This window comes from Canis lupus, chromosome 8 (genome assembly GCF_048164855.1).
Source record: "Canis lupus baileyi chromosome 8, mCanLup2.hap1, whole genome shotgun sequence".
Classification (NCBI taxonomy): Eukaryota; Metazoa; Chordata; class Mammalia; order Carnivora; family Canidae; genus Canis; species Canis lupus.
In genome coordinates this window covers 69,592,102-69,614,002 of record NC_132845.1, presented here as the reverse complement: position 1 = coordinate 69,614,002, position 21,901 = coordinate 69,592,102, and the positions used below count along the sequence as shown (strand labels likewise).

The window sequence follows — 21,901 nt, the reverse complement described above, 5'->3', positions numbered from 1 at the left end:
ACAGGGAAAAACAGCCAGAAGGAGAGCAAACACTGGAAGAGAGAAACCAACTAGCTAGCCCAACAACCTGCACAGGGAAATTAGAGTTAATGGATCTGACTGAACAAAAACTTAAAATGGACACAGTCAAAACCAGCAGAGAGGAAAGAGAGGCTGGTGGAAAGAAGACAGAGAAAATGACCTTAGAAACAGAAAAAAAACAAACACATGAAGGGGTCTGTCTTAATAACTTCAGGAATAATCTCGATTCTGGATTTTAGGAAAATAAAATAGATTGCACAATTTTAAAATCCAGCAGAGGAAAAAAAAACCAAGTCAATAAAACATTATAAGACACCTTCCCCAAAAATAATGGTAAAAAGAAAAGCGTATAATATTGCACAAGTCCTAAAATAACCATAATTACCCTAAATGTATGCCAATTAAATTCACTAATCAAAGACAGACTCTTAACCTGGGTTTAAAAAACAGAATCCTACATCGTATATCTAAAATAAACACATCTAAAGCAAAAGGATATGGAAAGACTGAAAATAATGTTAGAGGAAAAAAAAAAGTGTTATCGGGCACACAGAAACTACAAAGAAAAATAAACAGAAATCTTATAGCAACAATACAAACAGAATTTAAGGTGAAAAACATCATAAAGGAGGAAGAAAGAGTCTACATATACACCAGAAAAAAACTATTAATCAGGAAAACAAAGACCATGCTCCTATGTGTATCTAACAATACAGCCTTAACATAATAAAATAGCTGTCAAAACTATAGGAAGAAAATCAGCAGAGACCTAGAAAAATTAAGTACCACAAATAGGCTCAAAAATAATAGAGAAAACTTTATCACCAAACAGAAAACACATTACTTTTGAACACATACAGAACATCTGCAAAAATCCACCAAGTGCAAAGGCACTCAAAAGGTCTCTTACATATTTATTCTGGAGAAATCAGCATCATGTGAACTACGTCCTCCAACTATATGCAATCAAAACAGACATCGAGATAGTCTAAGAAGTTTTCTTTTTAATGTCAAAAATCTAGAAAATATCTACTTTTAACTAACCCTTGGGTTCAAGAGGAAATTATAAGGGAAATTACAAAATGAATACAATTCTACAAAGTGCATAAAAATGAAAGCACGAGGTGTCAAAGTTTGTGGAGCACTGCTAAAGCAATCCTTAGAAGAGATATTACAGCTTTGAATACATTTAGCAGAAAACGAGAAAGAATTTAAATCAGAAAGCTGAGCATTCTGAAAAAAGAAGTCTGGAAAAGAGTGGCCTCTAAGAGACAGGAACGAAATGAAGAAGAGAAATTGGTGACATGAACAAAAAACAAAGACAAAGAGGTCAAGAAGGGCAAAAGCTGGGTTTCCTTGAGGGATTAATAAAACAAACAAAAACTCTACATGAGACTGAAAAATAAGGTCGCAGATAAATTCAGAGGCAGAGAATCTAGAAAGAAGACGCGCAACAGCTAGCACTAAAAGCCAGATTTGCAAAACTGGTGAAGCTCTTGTGAACACTCATACAAGAATAAATGTTAAAGCCTAGATGCAATAGATGTATTTCTAGAAAGTTACCAAATGCCCAAATTGGTCAACGAAAGGCTGAAGAAAGTGTAATGGTAAATGCCTGCCAGCTGCGCCCAGTCTCAGGACCCACGGTAGAACAGCTGAGCCCTACTCCACCCTGACCTACAGAGGCCATCCTCATCTCAGAGGAATGATTCCAAAAACAGTTTTCACCCCCTGTATAGGAGACCTGTCTCATTTCAATTCCAACTAGGTAAAAAGTATGGGCCAATTTTTTTTTTGGGGGGGTGGGGATAGAACTGATGTAAAAACTCTACAACAAATCCTACTGTATGTTAAAATATGAGACCAAAAAAAAAAAAAAAAAGTTTACCCCACAATGCAACACACAATTTGACCTCAAAGCACCCATCACCATCATGTAATTTATCACAGACACAGACTGAGGGGATCAGAATTGCACAGACTTGAATAGATCGTTAAGAAGAAGTATTTACTAAAGGTCAATACCTATTTATTATTAAAAAAAAAAGAAAAAGAAAACCCTCAGTAAAGGAAAGGGACTCAATGTAGTTCCTCAATCCGATTAAGGTTTCTAACAAAAAACCCCTTTAGGCACATCCCCTTGGTGACCATGAAAGGACAGGCCACCATCACCCACCAATAGGCAAAAGGGTCCCCAAGGCTCTGGCCCATAAAACAAGTAGCTCTGGTTCAAGGAATGGAAGGAAAGAGACAAACAAAAGTGTCACTTTTTTGCATCCTCAGAGAAAGGCAAGAGTCAAGGTAATCAGAAAACTAGAGATTCAGCAAGCCTGCCAGTTTCAGAATCTGTACACAAAGCCAGTTGTTTCCCTCTACACCGCAACCATCAATTAGGAGGAAAAAAGTGTGTTGTGTGTGTGTGTTTTTTTTTAAATAAGACACTGATCACAATGCTACTACTACCTCTAATAAAGAATTCAAGAAATCTTTTTGGAGGAGGAAGACCTAAATAAATGGAGAGATAGCTTTGTTCAAGGATGGGACAACCTAAGAGTTCACTCCGCGTCCCCCACCTCCTGCCGCCAAATAACCTGTATTATTTCATCCAAATCCAATAAAACTCCACCGGAATTTGGAGGGAACCAGACAGAAAGGTGCACGAAAGAACAACGGACCTTGAGTTGCCAAGGTATTTTGAAAAAGAAGAGCAAAGAGGATAAATCCACCTGATCAGAAATTAAAATGCATATAAAGCCACCGTTAAAGAATGGTGTGGTACGAGCGTACGAGCACAAGAAGAAACAAATAGCTGGGTAGAACAAATGAATGACCCCAGAAACACACCAGACTATAAGCAAGACAGCATCCCAAAAACCACTGGGACAGCTTGGCAGGTAGTGTTGGAAAAACTAGCTAACTCTCGGTACAAAATCCATCACCAACCTAAAGATCTAAACGTGGAAGATCAATCTATGGCTATCAAAATAGGAGTATCCTTGGGACGCCTGGCTGGCTCAGCTGGTAGAGTGTGCGACTCTTGATCTTGGGGTTGTGAGCCCCATGTTGGACGAAAAAAATCACTTAAATAAACTTTAAAAATATATACCAATGTCTTTGTGATTTCAAGTGGGGAAAGATGTTCTCAAGGTGGAAATCACACCAAACATAAGGGTAAAGGTCTGACAGATTTGACTTCATCAGAATTAGGTTCTGCTACATACTGAAGGACACCACAGTCAAATCAACAAGAGACTAAGAAAAGATTATTTGCAACAGCGAAACCGACAAGGGATTAGCATATAAAACATACAAAGACCTCTTGCAAATCAGCAAAAACATGGTAAGCCATTAAAAAAAAAATAAAAAAACCCACTATACGATGAGACAATTTACAGAAGGGTAAACGTGGAAAATCTAACAAGTATAAAACAGGTCAATAACAAGTATGAACCTTACCGGTGATCAGAGTAAAATCACACAACGCTGAAGTACCACTTTAAAATCATCAGAATGGCAAAAAGTCTCCAGGAAGTGCTGAAGTGAACGTGGAGAGAGCAGTGATGCCTCCGCTCTGAGAAGCAATCTGGCAGCGCTTAGTGAAATTAACAATCCTTTTTGCTCTGGACTCACCAACCCACTCCTGGGCCATCCATCAAGTGGTATGTGTTAAGGATACCCTAAGAATTGGGGTGTTAAGAGGCCACAAAGCGGGGCCACCCCCCACAGAAATGGACATAGGAGCTGGGGGTGGCAGATTGGTGCTACAGACTGAATTGTGTACCCCAGATTCATACGTTGAATCCCTAGCCCTTGATATAATGACATCTGGAGGTGAGCTTTTGGGAGGTACTTAGGTTTAAATGAGGTCATAAGGGTGATCCCCATGCCAGAAGTAGTGACCTTCTAAGAAGAGACATCACTCTCTCAATCCCCTTTGCCATGTGGAGGATATAGCAGGAAGATGGCTGTCTCTCCAAGCTAGGAAGAAGGCGCTCACCAGGAATGCAATCTGCAGGCACCTTGACCTTGGACTTTCAGCCTGCACAACTGTGAGAAATAAAACATGTGTTGTTGAAGCCACCCGGTCTACAGTATTTTGTTCTATCTGCCTGAGCCAAGCAAGACAAGTGGATTCTTCAAATGGAATCCAATGCTGCTATTGTGAAGGTCGACCAAAATGTAGGGAGGAACTTGAACAGATTTGAAAACCAGTGATGAGTGAAAAGGAGGGAGAGAAAGATGTACAGCACAATGCCAGACAGGCATGAAGCTATCTACACCTACGAAGCAAGCCACACAGTTCCCAAGAACACAGCCATGTAAAGGCATAGTAAACACACCAGCCTGGGGGTGGGGGGTCCGGAAATGGCTCACAGAGGAGAAAACATTTAATAAGATGAATCATGTGTGCTGTGAACTGAGGAGTGATATAGAGTGAGAGACACACATGCACACACAACACACACACCCTGGAGGCAGGCAGAAGACAGACCTGGACTTTCCTGCCACTCATGTACAAAAATGAGTGCTAAACCTCTTACATTTGACTCAAGGATCTCAATCTCTGATATGATAAAACAGTTGGCAAGATGTTGCTAAACTCTGAAAATGACCAAGAACTGAGTTGGTAACAGCCCCTCGTGGTGATTGCACTCAGGAGGTGCCATGGCACGCCTATCTGAATTGACAGACCCACGCAGACACACGTACACAGCTGAAAAAGATTCGGCATTTTGCTGTAACTTATGGAACCTGTCAATTTCATTCACAATTTACACCAGCTTCTAATTATACTTAACTGAATATTAACAATTCTAATTGCTTAATGCTTTATTGGCTCCATCTAAAGTATTGAGGGACATCTGGCTTGGCAAATGGGATCCTGCCTGCTACTAAGAGAGTGAGACTGGAGCACACATTCCTCCTCATGCTCTCAGGCCTCCCCTCACCTAGGACCAGAGCACCTCAAAAGCATTACTCCTAAGTCCACACCAGCAAAGCAGTCAAGAGAAACTTCCTACCATCTGGATCGTATCTGTAATATTCCTGCTTCGTGTCGCAGATGGCTGGAGGCAGAGTGACTGCAGGTTTGAGGGCCCAGGCCCCTTCCATCTTCCTGCTCCATGACCTGTGTGCATCTGCCCCAGCCTGGGCACCCCCTATGGTGCTCAGATTGGTGGCAGCGGGCCCCAGAGCCTCCTTGCCCGCAGGCCCGTTATGGGCTTTGGTCTGGCTCATCTTCTTTCATGAGAGAAGCAGCACTTTCTCATAAGCAAGGATGTCATAAGACATCCCCTTGTCTCTGTGGCCAAAACAAAGTGAAATCCCCACCACGCCTGGCCAGGGGAAGGCAATGCTGTGGCAGTTTAGACAAACTTTTTTTTTTTTTTTTTTTAAGTTTAGACAAACTTCTCATTTCATCCCAGAGCAGGAAGGAGTGAGGGAGCAAGCCAGCAGTGTCTGCTCTTAGCCAAACACACAGTCTTTTCACAAGCCCCTCTATCACACACTGGTTCCAAAGCGCAACGACCCCACCACACAAGGCCCTGGAGAGGAGGCCAAAGGAAGACCAGAGCAGAATACGATGGGAGCAGCCTGGGCAATAAAAACGGAGCTGCAGACAGGAGGTCAAAAAGGGACAGACTCAGGGCACCTGGGTGGCTCAGTGGCTGAGTGTCCACCTTTGGCTCAGGTCATGATCCCAGGGTCCTGGAATCAAGTCCCACATCGGGCTCCCCGCATGGAGCCCGTTTTTCCCCGCTGCCTCTCTATCTGCCTCTCTGTATCTCTGCCTCTCTCTGGGTGTCTCATGAATAAAATCTTTAAGGGTGGGCAGACTGAAAAATGTGAACACAGTGTCCTCGTGTTCAACCCAGCATTTCCACTCCAAGGTACATACCTATGAAAAGCAAAAACACACTTTGCACACAGAGTGGTATTCACAAAAGCAGCAGTATTCACAAAAGCCCCAAAGCACAAACAATCCAAATGCCTGTTTATGAAAGGAGGATCAAATGTTATATACCCATACCATGGGATATTATTCAGCCATAAAAAGGAACGTGCCACAAAGCGGATGGACCTGGAAGATATTACACTGAGTGAAAGAAGCCAGACACAAAAGATCACATATCATATGATTCCATTTATATGTGAAATATCCAAAACAGGCAAATCCACTGAGACAGAGAATACAGTAACGATTCCACAGAGCCTGAGGTGAGAAGCGGGAGGGGAGGTGTGGGGCAGCGAGAGGGAAGGCGCGGGGAGTGGAGCGGGAGGGGATGTGCAGAGCAGATGCAGGGGGGTTACAGCTACCAGGTACGGATTTCTTGTTGGAGTGGTGAAAACGTTCTCCGATTCAACTGTGGTGACAGTTGCACATTATGAATACACACACAAAAAAAATGAATTGCACAGTTTAAAAAGGTTAAAGCAGCCAATTTTATATGAATTTCATCTTTAAAAAATCAAGAGAGGGATCCCTGGGTGGCACAGTGGTTTGGCACCTGCCTTTGGCCCAGGGCACGATCCTGGAAACCCGGGATCGAATCCCACATCGGGCTCCCGGTGCATGGAGCCTGCTTCTCCCTCTGCCTGTGTCTCTGCCTCTCTCTCTCTCTCTCTCTCTCTGTGACTATCATAAATAAATTTTTTAAAAATTAAAAAAAAAAATCAAGAGAAATGGGGCGCCTGGCTGGGCTCAGCTGGTGGAGCGTGCAACTCTTAAACTTGGGGTCATGAATTCAAGCCCCATGTTGGGCACAGAGGCTCCATAAAAAAAACAAAAAAGTAAAAAGTAACAGAACAGAGGTATTGGGCATTGTGTCCAGGGAGATATTCTTTGAAGAATGTTCAATAGAAAAAGAAATTTTCCAAGAGCACTCTGCACCATCGTGCCCCACCCCCACCAAAATGTAAAACCAGTTGTACACTCAAATGTTTTCAGGTCACACTGTCCCTTATAAAATAGAAATCTGTAAGATTTTTAGACATCCTAAAGGCCCTAACCCAAATAACAGTCTCTGCAGAAGCTTCTGAGAGCAGGGGCTCCTTGGCTAGTGCAGTCCACTCCACGCACCCTTGGAATATGCTAGAGGAGGAATATGCTAGAAAACTCAGAGACGTAAAGATCAGCTTTTGGAAAAATGCCCTAAGCCTCTCAAACAACAGGCATCTCACAGAAACAGCACGCTGGCCACTGATGCCACACGCAGGCGCCTCTGTTTCAAGTCCATTCCGAGAAGCCTCCTCAGAAGAACAGCTAGATGGCAGGTGTGTCTAGAGTAAGGAAGGGCAAGCAGGCAGCTGTGCTGGGACAAGGTGGAAGGGCCTGACCACTCCATCCCTGTGGGAACACTGCATCCCCCCAACCGGAGGAGATGTGGGTGCTGTAGGGGCAGTGGTCAACTCAGGTGAATATTTCTTAGCTCAACCCTCCTCCTCCTCCTAACACAAAATAAAACCGCTACCTTGTGCTAAGTGGAGGTAGACTTTCTGGGAAGTCCACGAACACAGAGCTGCTGTCCTGGTGTCTGAGGCTCAGTTTACTGGTCCCAGAAGCCCTGCACATTGGCCACCTGGAAATAACACCACATAGGAACCTTTTTAAACCTGCTCCCAACTTTCCTGTTCACCCCAAGGTGGTTCTCACACCTTTTCTTTTCTCTGTAAGCTGTCTTAGCCTCTCCTTGACACTTCTGATTCCCTGTGGGAGTAGCCTCCCTCCCGCATCCCACAGAAAAATGGAAGAATCTCACAACAGGGCTGTCAGCTTCCTTCTGGCACCCCAAACTTACGAGTGAGTCCTCCTTTTCAACCTGCAAAGAAGTTCAAGCCTTTGCATCCCAAAACAACCCTCCCACACGCCATCACCCGCCCTCCCTGCAATGCCCACGCGTCTCGCACCTCGCCTTGTCCCAGGGACCTGCTCCGGGAGAGGTGGCACTGGAAGGCACCCGGGGCAACCAGCAAGGCAGCTGGCCTGTCCCCGGGGTGCAGATGGCTTGGATGCTGCACAGAAGTGGCTGTCCTGTGAGCTAGCAGGAACAAACCCCCACCAGTACCTACCTGTCTGACTTGCCACCAGGTATCACGCTATAATTAGTCATTGTAATTGAAGCTGAACGTAATTAATTACATAATTTCAAAGTGTTCAAGTTTAATTCCATTAAAATTACATCACGAAACTGGGGAATTACAAAGGATTACCGACAAAAAAGCAAATAGGGATGAATAAAGAAAAGAAACTCCAAGCTGACTCCCTGCACATCGAGTCACGCCCAATGCTCAAGTACAGGGCAGTCACCCCACCCACCTGCTTTTAATAAACTCCCAGGGCCTAGCCAGGCAGCAGTGTGCAAGGACCAGCGCCAGGTGACACCAGCCTGCTGGACGCTCAGGGTCAAACAGACCCAGAAGGCCACTCCCTCCCTACCCTGCTCCCTGTCCCTTCCCCAACTCGGGTTCTTCTGCTGAAGCCTCGAGCACAAGTGGCCCCTTCTGAGCCACAGCCACTACAACCCTGTGACCCGGCCCTAAAACACCAGGGCCCGGGCTCCTCCCTCCTGCACGCAGGCTGTTCTCTCCTGTCCCGCCCCATCTCTCTCCAGGACTATGCCTTCCACACACCCCTCCCCAAGGCTGGTCTCAGCGGCTTCTCCCTCCTCACTCTGGTCAGCCCCTCATATGGCTCAGTGGGGCTTTGCACTAAAGTCCTGCTCTGTCTGCTCAAGGCTGGGGTCACTGACAGTATGTAATTTACGTATCCCTTATGTTTATTTTCAGTCCCCTGCTAGAATGTAAATTCCTTGATTGCAGGGGTTTCCCTGCTGTTCTGGTCATTAGAACACTGTGCTAGAACAGTGCATGGCCCATAGGAGATGAAATAAGCCAATGGAGCAAGATGGCCAAGGACTGTCTTTCCAGGCCCCCGCCCTTATAACCTGACCCCTGGGGACCCTGTGTGTCCTACAGTTCTCTGACCAGCTGAGCCTAGGGCTTATTCCTCCTGGCACCCCAGGGGTCATCTGGAACCACAGAGACAATCTTGATAAATGAATGGCCCCAACAGTCTAAGAGAAAAATGAGTCACTGCCGACAACTTCACTCACACATGCTGCATTATTTCCAAGACCACTGCACCTTTTTCTATTTTTTAAATTTATAACTTTGTTACAAAAGAAACTGCATCATCAAAAAAAAAAAAAAATCAGACATTCAAAAAACGTCATCTGAATCCAGAGTAGACTATGAGCTCTTTTTCCATGATAATTCCCTGAAGGAGTAGATCTAGCCAGGGTTCTTCTTTCGGGACAGATGCCCACCTACAGACCCCCCTACAAAGCCAGGCTCTCGCTGATGGCGCCCCAACATTGCCTCCAATGTGTAACTACAGACAGAACCCCATGCTGTCAGGTGATGATGCTTGGATTTGAATCCAATATCACTGCAGTGCCTAAAACAACTGGACTCCTGGGGGCTATGCAAGAGGGGGTTTTGTCCCGGCCACCACAGGAGTGAAATACAAATATTAGACTCTAACAGCAAATTGCTCCCCGGCACCAGCTTCAGGCCCCGTGTCTCAGAGAAAAGCCCTGCTTAGAGTCGCACTCTCCAACTCGCTGCAGCTGGACAGGGGGTATGGGGGTATACTGCCTCTCCTGTGCCAGCTCCTTCTCTCCCTCCTTCCCATGAGCACCCTCTCTCCTGCCTACCATTTCCCCAAAGCTCTTCTGACACATTTGTTGTCTGCACAGATGGGACAAGGAGGACAGCAGGGGGCACAGAAAAGAGGGCTGCTTTCAGCTCAAGGCTGTCGCTACACCCTATCACATAATGTTTGCTGATGGGAACGCTCCTTGCCCAGCAAAGGATGATCTGATTACCTTCTCTGGGGAGCTCTATTGCTATGAATGGACTCTGAAGTCTCAAGGCTCGGGGAGGCACTAGGAAACTTTTCAAATCCAGCAAGGTCTCAACCAGAAGGTGTCCACCCACCGAGGTCAACCCAAGTACCTGCATGCCCACCTCACAGGCTTCATTTCCATCTCCAGCTGCTCATTAGATGACTTCCCCATGCCCAGGCTCGTCTCGAGTAGTCCCATGGACAGGGGCCCCGCTCCTGAATCTGCCCACAGCCTCAGCACAAGGACCCCACCACTTCTCTGGAGCCAGTCTCGTGAGCAGCAGGGATCAGCAGGAAAGCCATGGACCAAGGAGGCTCTCTGGCTTCCCACCTACCAGCCGGATCCTCTCTCCTCCCCAGGGCTGTTATGTGGATGACAGGAAAGAACTCAAGGCCCCAAAACGCTCCTGCTCATGGTCAGTACTTGGGAGATGACAGCTGTTAATGTATACTTTAAAAAAAAAAAAAAAGAAGAAGAAGAAGAAGAAGAAGAGTTTAAGCCTCCACCTTGTCACCAGTGGCCATGAAACCAGGCATAAGATGTGCAGTCTACTATGAGCAAAGCAATACAGTACTTCTCTTCCCCTTCCATTGAAACATCCCAGCAGTCCTAGTTCCAGGACTGGGGCAGTTAACACTCAGCGGGGGTCCCCCAATAAAGATTACTTCTCTGGCCCTCCCCACCTCAAACGATGCCAGCCTCTCAAGTACCAACTGCCACACAAATCCTCCACTAGCTTCAACCCCCAGGAGTCAAGTTCTCATCTACTTTTACACCAACCTCTCTACTGATCTCCTCCGCTCCTTCTCTCCTGGGCTCAGCACCTGAATTCCCACCAGACTCCCCAATCCCATGGATCCTGCCAGGAGCACACCCTCTTCCCGGGCCTGGGGTGGCACCTCTCCCTCTTCCAGTCCCTGTGAACTCAGGTCCCGCCCCTCCCATCAGCCACCCAGGCTGGCCCCTGGGGTCTGTGGCTCCTCTTAGCTGCCCCTGGCAACCCTCACTTCCCCAAATCCATGCATATGCTTATGCGGCCAGACAGTGACGTCACCTCCACAAAAATATCCTAGGTACTTTCTTTGTAAATGAAGAAGCAGAGAAAGCATGCAGGCTGTGAAGGCCACTGCTCTGAAGGGGGCCTGGCCCAGGGCCTTTGCCTCTCCTTACGCCAGGCCCACAGGGCAGCCTCTTCGGGCTGAGCACACGGAAGATGTTTCTCCAGTGCTGCCACCCAGACCTTCATGCCTCTTGCTGCTTGCTTTCTCTTGCATTGCTTGGGCTCTAATCATTACAAAACGCACTTTCCCCGTTCTTAGGGGGAAGTTTCCTCCCATTCAGGCTCTGGGCAGAGTCAAAGAATAAATCTCTATCAAAGAATTGTTCTGGCTAATTCTATTTTTAAAAATGTGGATTTTTTAAATATTTCATGTACCACAAATACGATTACATATGTTTTAACCACTGTACATGCAGCTTTACAAAGATGGAATTCAGTAAGTGGAAATAAATAAGAAATGCATGTTCTATTGGTATATATATCTATTATTAACTCAAAACACACCCATTTTTATATAACTTACCTGCCTTGCACAATCCTAAAAAGAATTCCGTCTGCACTCTTAAGTGAACTAGCTGAATGAGCCTTAAATCAGAATATCTGGGGATCCCTGGGTGGCGCAGCAGTTTGGCGCCTGCCTTTGGCCCAGGGCGCGATCCTGGAGACCCCGGATCGAATCCCACGTCGGGCTCCCGGTACATGGAGCCTGCTTCTCCCTCTGCCTATGTCTCTGCCTGTGTGTGTGTGTGTGTGTGTGTGTGTGTGTGTGTGTATGACTATCATAAATAAATAAAAATTAAAATAAAATAAAATAAAATATAAAATAAAATAAAATATAAAATAAAATAAAATAAATAAAAACCCGAATACCTGGGACTGCCCCCTTAAAAGAGGCCAGCAATTCTCTTGCAGCGGGACTCGCTGGGTGCTCTGTCACAGAGCTGTATCAAACAGCAGGTACAAGACAATGTAAGGTGGAGAACAAGAGCGTGAGTGCTCAAGGACAGCCAGAAGTTATGGTGGATGCTATGTGGGGTCCAGAAAAGGTACCAGACCTCAGAGATCACCAGCCACCCCCAACCATACTGCTGGAATGCCCTCTCTCCCACAAATTCTCAGGTGCACAGAATTCAGCCAAGGCCTTCTCTCTGCTCCGGGGTGAGGGAAGGGGGAGGCGCTTTCCCCAATTTTGGACTCCCTTCCTCTGCAGCCCTCCAACAACTCCTGGCGTATGGCTCCATCATGGCTAAAGTCCAGCTGCCCACGCCCCCAGGGTGGCAAATGCTGCTCTTCCAGCCTGCATCACCAGCACCTGGTACCCAGACACTCCTGCAGCACTGGGCCAGAATGAAGGAAGGAAGTACATGAAATAAGATTTGATACTCAGACGTGCAGAGGAAGGATGAGAGCATTCCCCCAAATTGAGCATGAATCTGGGATCCTTCTAAGTGGGGCAAAAGGTTTAGGTAAGGTACGGCCAAACATGAGGAACTCTATCTGCTGGCATAAGGAAAGCAGTCTCCATTCTGCACCCAAGTGAGCCACTGCAGGAGTTTAAGGAGAGAGAACAGCATGGTTGGATCAATGGTTTGGGAAGATATAATCTGGCAGCCACATCTATAATGGATTACGACCTGTTTCAAACAGACACTTTTGAAACAAGTCAAGGCTACATGCTCAGTTCTCCTGTGCTAGAAAGATCTGGCTCTTTTTTTTTTTTTTTTTGATCTGGCTCTCTCATACAACAAGCAGCCCCCAAAACTACCTACATACGAGCACGCGCGCGCACACACAGATTTATTAAAGCATCCGTGCGACGTAAAATGACTATAATTACAGACCAACACAGAGCAAAGTAAAACAATCGCAAACCACTTCTCACTCCCCTGACAGTGACACTTAAGCCACAACTGGCAATACCCTTCCTCTCCCAATCCCATGCCAATGCTGACAAATCTGAAGGGGGGGGGGGACAGAGCGACCCCGTCTGGGTGACCAGCTCCAGGTACCAACTTCCTGACCGCTTAGCACTGCTCTCCAGGCCCTTGGTGCTCACTTGCCCCCTCCCCCCCCCCCAGCTCCCCTGCAACTGTGAGGTCTGTGCCGGACCAAGTCACCTGGATGGGGGCCTTGCAGCAGCCTGGGTTTCCCATCTGGCTCCTGGGTCCCCCACATGCCTACAGAACCGAAGCATGACCCCAAATCTGACCTTGGTACCCCCCCCCCAGCTGAATGCTGTGACAGCACATGATGTTATGTAAGCAAGGAACCATGGCACAGCTGAAATGAAGGGATTCCAGTGAATTATTTCCATGAATGCTCCTGAAATCATAGTTTTCTGTTTCAAAATCATACGACTTATAACATCTCTGCCATATGAACAAGAAGGGAAGTTGGAAATTGAAGTAAGGCTACTCAAAATTTTAGTTGTAATTTCTGTGTTCAGTGACTCAAAACCTTTCCCCTTTAAAAGGTCTGTGTTCTATGGGCAGTTGCTATCTACACGCTTAGCGAGGGCAGAGCAGAACAATGTGAATCAGAAATAATTCACTGTACGCAGAATCGCGTGGGTTCAAGTTCTAGGTCAACTACCATGGTGAGACACAGCAAATAAAGGACATGTTTCACCATTATCTGCCACACCTTTCAGAATGAGGCAAAAATGGTGATAGGAGCAACAGAATGTTCCTATTTTCAGGGGAAGGAAAAAAAAGTCTTTTCCAAAACTAATCAGAAGAATTAAATGCACAATTCCCTCCAGCAAGAATTTTATTTTTAATTTTCATTTACATAGTCTCTTTCTTCCAAGAATCTCAAAATAATGGAGTGCCACAAATACTTACAAAGAAAAAAAAAATTAAGAAAACAACAGTTGTCACAACACAGGAGGGGGTAGGCTTGGCAGGGCAGGGGCTCAGAAGAGGGGCAAGGAATGGCAGGCAGCGGTGACAGCAGGTGCTCGGGGCTGACGGCGCCCAGACTGAGGGCGGCGCCTTCGAGGCCCTTCCTTACCCATGGGCCCAGGAGCCTTGAGCCTTGCAAACCCCTATGAGGTCATTTCTTAGCATTCATCAAGTTACTCTGACCTCAACAGCGATTTCTACCCTAAAAACAGGGAGGGAAACTAGCAATCAACCAAAGACCTTCACAAGTCTAAAATATAAACAGAATCAAGATGCCTAAAAGGACCTCCTACCCTTTTTGGTCTGAAAAAAACATAAGACAATATGAGAAAATGAAACAATGAAACATTCAAATTGTATTGGGGGAAGAACTAACGTAAGAGAGACTTTTAAGAGGAAACTAGGAAGAAGCTTTTAAGCTAGTTGTTTGTGTTTTTTTTTTTTTTTCCAGTTGAGTGGACAGGATCCGAACGTCTTACATTTAGCAAAAAGCTGTCAACACCCAAATAAAATCTTAATGACAGTCAGAATGGCATTCCATTTCTTGCAATTTCGCAATGTTCACTTAAGAAAGAGCAAATTTGTCAATTTGTTCTTCCCTTAACCAAACTCGGAATACCTCGTAACCATACATAACTTTTTTAAAAAACGTTAACTCCTTTAACATATTGACTAAACACCGCCAAATACAAAGATGTCTTTAAGAAAACAAGCCCCATGCTGGTACGCTCAGGATAATGCTAAGACAGAACAAGCTTCAGAGTAAGTTCTGGTAATTTCTTCAACATTAACTTCATAAATCACAGTCAAAAGCATTGAGGGTTTCAATTGTCAGCTGAGTGGGCCCTGCTGTGGCCTCTTAGGCTTTTTATAAAGTTCCCTGTGAATCTCCTACCTGGCTATTTTTCCCAGATGCTTTGTGGTGCTGGATAAACTCCTGGGAGCAATGAACACTCCCAACCTCACTCCTTCTCCAGCCACCTGTCTGATGGGGTTCCTGAGGATGGGGCCCGTGGGCGGGGGCTCCCTCTAGGTGGGAATCCTACCAGCCAAATCTGAGTAACTTCCCAGGCTGCCCATGGCCCAGGGCTCTAATAAACACAAAAATTCTGCCAACTGCCCTGGGCTTCCTGCAGCAAGAAAGAACCTTCAGATTCAAATGAAGAAAATGACAAGATTTATTTCGTGCACTAACATCATACTCTCAGAATTTAATTACAGCAAGAATGAGAATTATTTTTATTAGAGAGTTGTTTACTTTTCGAAGGAAAGGTCCTTGATGGGTTTTGCAACAAATTAGATGTCTTTCAGAAACCCGTGTTTGCCCTCGTTATGTTTTTTAACTGTGTCATATCATGTGAATAGGGTGGCACTGTGTACTTTTATAAAAAATCTAAGGTGCTTCAAAGCTGCTCCTGCTATGGGTGCCAATGTAGGCGATGCCATGGGTCCCCCCCTTAATCCCAGGTAACTTCCTGTAGGAATACACACACTCCCCATCCCCCCACCCCCGGCCTAGCCAGACACAACCTTCCTCTACCCACTTTTTCAGAATATAGCTGACATGAGGGCTGATTACAGCTCAGCAAATCCAAAACTGTGACAGGAGCAACAGCTCAATACAAATCTTAGCTGTCCTCTTCAATAAAATCAACACCCAAACACCAACCAAAACCTGGTTCTTAAACATACAGCAAAACCAGCGATTTAGCTGGCTTTGAAAACTAGAATAAGAAAAATGGCTGAGATAATTCAGAGCCTTACCACTGACATTTTGCTGAAATATCTCCAACTCCGTTTGGCTTTTTTTTTTTTGGGGGGGGGGGAGTGCTACATAAGTTTATATCCCTAAATGTAGAGTTTTTAAGAAAAGTAATTTCTCTCTGAATTCTAAATCAGGGTATAATAAAATGTATCCAAATGCTCATGTCAATAAATTTTTTTAAAGATTATATTTATTTATTCATGATAGACGTAGAGAGAGAGAGAGAGAGAGAGAGAGAGAGAGGCAGAGACACAGGCAGAGGGAGAAGCAGGCTCCATGCAGGGAGCCTGACGCGGGACTCAATCCCGGGACTCAAGGGTTGCGCCCTGGGCCAAAGGCAGGCGCTAAACCGCTGAGCCACCCAGAGATCCCCAATAAATGTTTTTTAAATCAGAAATCACAAGTGAATTCATAACTTCTTCACCATAAATGCTACATAACACAGATATTAAATCAGTTGTCTAATTATGCCATTAAAGTTCCTTTTTCACCACATAATCTGCACACACATAGTTCTCTTGGGTGTCCAGACATACACAGGCATCTAGTTCCTAAAATGCCCAGCACGACTGGAACGTCCAGGTAAACAGTAGTGGGGCACAATGAGAGGTCATGGGGCCCCTCTTCAAACAGCTTCAACAAAACAAATGGCCATAAGTAAAAAGTGTCTCTGTGCTTTGCTATAATAAGATTCAAACACAGGATTCCAAGAATTCCACCTGTTTCCAATTAGATACCAGAATTGCTTGAGTGTTTAAACTACATTCACTTGCTACTTATACAAAACAATTCTTCCGGGTTTTTTGAACGTTTTAAGTATGTTAAAATAAGATTAAGGGTCTGGTTTAAACAATCAGAGGCAGGGGAATTTCAGTTGAAACCAAAACTATCTCTCCACAGCCATAATGCAGAGCTTCAGACAAAACAATAGAAGATAACCAATTTCTATCTTTGACGATTACTTGTAAAAATCAGAACTTTCATAGGAAAAGCAATTATATATATATATACATTTTTATACATTAAGTGACCATAAATAGGTTTTTAAAAGTAATTTCTATAATGTAGGATCCTATGTATTAAAGTAACTTTTAGGTAGGGTTTGTGGTACAGGACATCAGGTACACCTGTCTTTTAAGTTTGTGAAATTTACATGCCAAAAGTGTGAACTGTGTAAAAACGAAGCACAGGTAGGAATTTGGCCTAGCTCCATAGGATTTCTCACGTGATGAATTTCTTTTTTAAAATATGCCAGCTTCCCTCTAACAAATTTGTCCTTCCTTCATTTCACTGAGGATGTTCCTTGTGCTTTATAAGTGAGCTGAAACGAGTATAGATTTTTCTACTTGGAGCCTTGTTTTCTCTCCCAAGAAGGGCTGTGAGCACAGCCCCTGGAGCAGTCTGGATTGTTGACTGCTACAGGTGGGGGGCGAGGGGAGGGGGGGACACCACTGATCAGAAAGCACTGACTACCCCTTCTGCACAGCTCCTGTAAACCCCCTGCTGGGTTTGTTTTAATTGTATGTAACAGGGCCAGAGACTTTTTCAATTGCCATTAAAGATCTCAGACTCCATCGGCTGCTCCCCAGACAGCATTTTTAAGATTAGCTCAGTGGGCTAGGAGAGAGTAATTCCTAAGAGGACTGGCAATTTGTCCCCTTGCCCTTCCAACTTCCTCATGTAGCTAACTACTGGCAAGAGCTAAGTGAAACTGAGGAAAAGCCTCCCCACCCCCCAAGGCGGGGGGGGGGGGGGGGGGGGGGAAGAACGACACTCCACCACCCAACTGCATCAGAAACTCTTGCATAACCCCATCCCTCCACTGCCTTGCACCTTTCAAACAAAACAAAACAAAACACTACACATAGTTTCACATGGAGAAAAAACCTTTAATCCACTGACAGTGAAGTGACCCCCTCCCACACCCAATCTCAAAGACACCGATATTAAGAGAACCAAGGAAACAAAGACAGCAGCTGTGTAGAACTCCTTGATGATTTGTTTCCTCCGCATTTTCTAAAGGGTACAAGACGGGATACATATTGTAATCAAAATGATCTACTTCTGGGGAATACTGCCTTAACAGGAAAACACAAAATAAAACCTATCAGAGAAATGGGACTTTCGGCAAAACCGGAATTATTTTCTGATTTTGAAAAAGAGGATAATGTTTCAAGGTTACTTTTGCAGAGACTCCTTAAAGGGGAGCACTAGTTACCACGTAGGAATAACGCCCCAAAGGGAAGCCAGTCACTGGCAGGCCCCATGCCCCAAAAGCTTCGCTCACGGAGTTAGATGAACTTGTTTTAGAAACTGTTCTCTTTTCAAACATGTATTTAAAAGACAAATTTATACAACGGTGTTTTTCTTGTAACAACGACAACAAAAAAAATTCTGGTTTTTACAAGTCTGGGATAGGACAAAAACTTGTCCAACTAGTCTTAGCAACACCAAAGCACTGACACTTCCATACCACAAGCCTTTGGGACTGCTAAGGAAACGAAATAGAGCTCAATCTTTAGAAGCTCTCTTCCTGGGCACTCAGTCCACGTCCCAAGGAGCTTCAAGACCAAGCAGAGGGATGAGAACTCAGGCCCGGCTCACTGAGGGTGTAGTAGAGGCATGGGAGGGGCACAACTGTCTTGTCTCAAGCAAACCAGCATTAAGTGTCCAACCTGGGTCAGAGTCTAGCTGAGATCTGCCCTCAGGTGGCAGGGCCATAGCCTGAGCTGGCTCTGCAGGCAACCTGATCTCTGGGTCAGGGGCTGTGGAAAGATGAGAAGAGTCTGAAACTAATGAATTCTCTCCTCTCAAACTGCAGTCTCATTGGCTCACTTACTACTTACTGTCTGTGGGAACAGAGATGACGTTAAACTGGATACCAACTCAAAAGGCCTCTTCAGGGCCTGGAGAAAAGAACGAGTTTAGCCTTATACTTGAACTTTGGCATTCCATAGTCAAATGAAGTTTCTCAAACCTGTGATGGAGCAGGAGCAGGAAATCATCTGGGGCCCAATCTTTACCTCCCACCCAAAGCCGACGGATGCTCTGTACAGAGGACGATAGTGATGCTCACTCACCTAATTTTCTTTTTTGAGATCAACACCTTAACGTTCGTTGACAAAGACTGACAAGAAAACTTCCAACCCCAGTTCTGTAAGTCACAGTATTAAACATCCTCATGATATCCTCAAGTAGCTGATCACCCACAGGTTCGTGGTGTCAGAGAGTTCCTAAAAACCTAATACCGCTCTGGAAACCAAATCCATCTCCCATGGAGTTTTGCCAAGATGCTTAAAAAATAAACCTCGCCAATGTTCAGCTACATGTCCACTTAAGAAGCCAAGAAGAAAAAAAAAAAAAAAAATTAAGGTTTGTCTCTTCAAAACTCCACAACGGGTTTTACAGTAAGCACAGGAATTAAATTATGGTAAAAGGGAGCTATTTTTACTAAAACAGGGTAGACCAATTTATCAAAAATGCCATTCGGCTGTGTTCATTACATTCAGGAATCTAATTTACACAATAGACACTTTGGAGTAATCTATTTTAGTCAATAAATACTCAAACTCCTTTAAGTTTTAATCTTATCGGAAATACATATTTCACATAGTCTTCTTCCTAGTTAAGCGAGAAATTTGAAGAAATTTCATAACGACTATGAGTCTGCTTTACCGTTCTTACGTAGGCAGAAACAGAAAACAAGCGTGTACAATTAAAGTTGTCGGACTCCACTGATAGACGTTTTAATGCAATCCGCTTCGTTTCCTACAAGGCTGCATCTGGAGTTCATCTGCCTCCCTCCTGACTTAAAGTATCCCAGGTCACCGTCACCAGTCTCCGGGTTGGGAAAGTTCGGTCAAGTTTGCCTTCCCGCACCCGGCGGGGTTGGACGCCGCGGCCGTCCCCAAGGGACGCTGGGCGATCCCCGGAGCACCGGCCGCCCTGGGCCCCGGCCAGCCGCAGACCAACCTGCCCTCCCGCCGCCCGCAGCGCTCCCGGGCGGGGGGGGGGGGCGGGGGGCTCCCGGACCACACGCCGCTCACCTTCAACTTGGCTCCCGCTACGCACAACATCCACCTGGCAGAGTCCCGGGGCTGTCCGGGCGCCGCGAGCGCGGAGCCGGCAGGTTCGGGGCGAAGCCCGGGGCAGCGCCGCTCCTCCGGGTGGGGGGCGGCCGGCAGGGACGCGCCCCCCGGGCACCGCGGCGGCGCGGGCGCCGGACGGGGAGCCCCCGCGCGATCCCCCCGTGACGCTCCGGGGTCGGGGCGCGGAGCACGGCCCGGCACGCCACAGTCCCGGGGGGCCCCCGGGGCCCTGTTTTCGAGAACCCGACCCGAGGAGGCATTTCGGAGGGGACCGGCCGCGCGCTCCATTGAGCCCGAGGCCCCCGCGGGGAGGGCCGGGGGCCAGCGCGGAGCCTGCGCGGGGAAAGTTGCTGCCGTCCGCCCGCAGCGGCTCCCGCCGGGCGCTCCGATCCCCGGGCTCCGCGCGCTGGGTGCCTGCCGCCCCCCGCGAGTTTCCCCTCAGCGCCCCTGCCGGGGTCTCCCGCCGCGGAGAGGCCGGTCCGCGCCTCTCGCGCGGGCACACAAAAGAGCGGGGCGGCCGCGGGTGGCCCCGGGGCGCCCGCCCGGACGTAAACAAACCCCGGGGTCCGCTCGGGGAGCCGGGAGCCGGGCGCCGGGTGCGGGAGCGGCGGCGCGGCCCCGGCCGGCTGACAGCCCCGCGCGGCGGCCGGGGCCCGGGCCGGCCGGGGCCGGGGCCGGGGCGCGCGGACGCCCGCCCGCCTGCCCGGCCGCCCGCCCGCCCGCCCGCCTGGCCGGAGCCGGGCCGCGCCGCCGCCGCCGCCGCCGCCGCCGCCGGTGGCCGCTCTGACCCTCCCCCGAGCCGGCGGCACCACAGCGCCACCAGCCCCAGCTCCGCCGCGCCGGCGGCAGTGGCGGCGGCGGCTCCTCCTGGAGAGGCAGGCGCTTCACCCCCCACAGCAACTCCCCACAAACTTTCCCCGGGAATACGGTGGGCCGGGGGCGCGGGGCGCGCGGCCGGGCGCCGTCCCCGGGCCGCAGCCCCCTCCCCGCGCAGCGCCCGCCGCCGCCGCCGCCCGCCGCCGCCCGCTCCCCGCTCGCGCGCGCACCCCGCGGGCCGCCGGGGCCGCCCCCTCCCCGGTCCCGCGGCGGCGGCGGCGGCGGCGGCGGCGGCGCAGGGCCGGGGGGGCGCCCGGGGTGGGGGCCGACACCGGGGGCAGCGGTGGCGGCGGCGGCTCCCGGCGCCATCTTGGGCTGATCGATGAATTGAACAAAGAGGATCAATTTCTGATCAAGCGAGTTATCAATGGGGGCCGGGGAGCGAGAGGGACTTGTCCCCGACTCGGCCCCGCTTTCCCCGGCACCCCCCTCCTCCCCGCCGCCGCGGCCCCCCGGCGGCCGGGCAGCCCGGAGCCCCGGGGGAGGCCGCGACCGCCCGCAGCCCCCACCCCCGGGCGAGAGGCCGAGCGAGCAGAAGCCTGACCTGCAGCTGCTGTAAATCAAAGCGCTTCCAATATTGAAACATCGATCCCACATTGGCCGCCATCTTGAGACATATTGAGACGGAGTGAGAGGCTGATAGAGAGGGGGCTGGAGTTCAGGAGCCGCCAGGAGGCAGCAGGCGGGCGGCGCCAAAACCCGGCCTGGAGCCGGCCGCCGCCGCCGCCACGGAGGACGCGGACTCCTCCTCACGGCGCCGCCGCAGCCATGGCGAGCCCGAGCCGGAGCCGGAGTCTGAGCCCGAGGGCGCGGCGGTAGCCGCGGGGCCTGGCGCGCGCGGCCCCGGCGCCCTGCCCCTCCCCCCGCGCCCGGTGCCCGGCCCGCGACCCCCGCCCCTCCCGGGCCCCCGGCCCCCCGGCCCCCCGGCCCCCGGCCCCGGCGGGCGGCGGGCGGCGGCCCGGCCCCGAGGGGGCGCTGGAGGGCGGCGGGAGGGGCGCCGGGGCCCCCGCGGGAGGCCCGGGGCCGGCTCACCTGGGGCGTGCTTCGCGGGGCGGGGGCGGGGGCGGGGAACCCGGGGGTCGCGGGCGGCCCGCAGCGGGCGACCGCCACCCCTCCGGGACCTCCGGCCGGGGGCTTTCGGCCGTGTCCGGGCGGGCGCCGGAGCCGCGCCGCTTTCGCTCGCCCTCCAGCCGGCGCCGGACCGCCGCGACCACCTGCCCGAGCCCCGACCCCGCGCGTGTGCCCGGCGAGCCGGCTAGCGGCCGCCGCACGCCCACCGC

At 48.9% G+C, this 21,901-nt stretch overlaps 1 protein-coding gene across 16 annotated transcripts in view; it reads right to left on the bottom strand.

The window, feature by feature from the left end:
- CUX1 (cut like homeobox 1) overlaps positions 1–21,437 on the bottom strand; it is a 363,980-nt gene extending 342,543 nt beyond the window's left edge. For 4 of the 16 annotated variants that reach the window (XM_072837352.1, XM_072837353.1, XM_072837345.1 and 1 more), the window contains exon 1: positions 21,166–21,437. In XM_072837352.1, coding sequence (XP_072693453.1) covers positions 21,166–21,228 — 63 coding nt within the window. In that variant the 5' untranslated portion in view covers positions 21,229–21,437. Of the gene's footprint in view, positions 1–7,493; positions 7,602–19,703; positions 20,178–21,165 lie in introns of those variants that run through there. The other 12 variants (XM_072837340.1, XM_072837342.1, XM_072837343.1 and 9 more) reach the window with 10 other exon arrangements.
- Between the last annotated feature and the right edge of the window lie 464 nt (positions 21,438–21,901).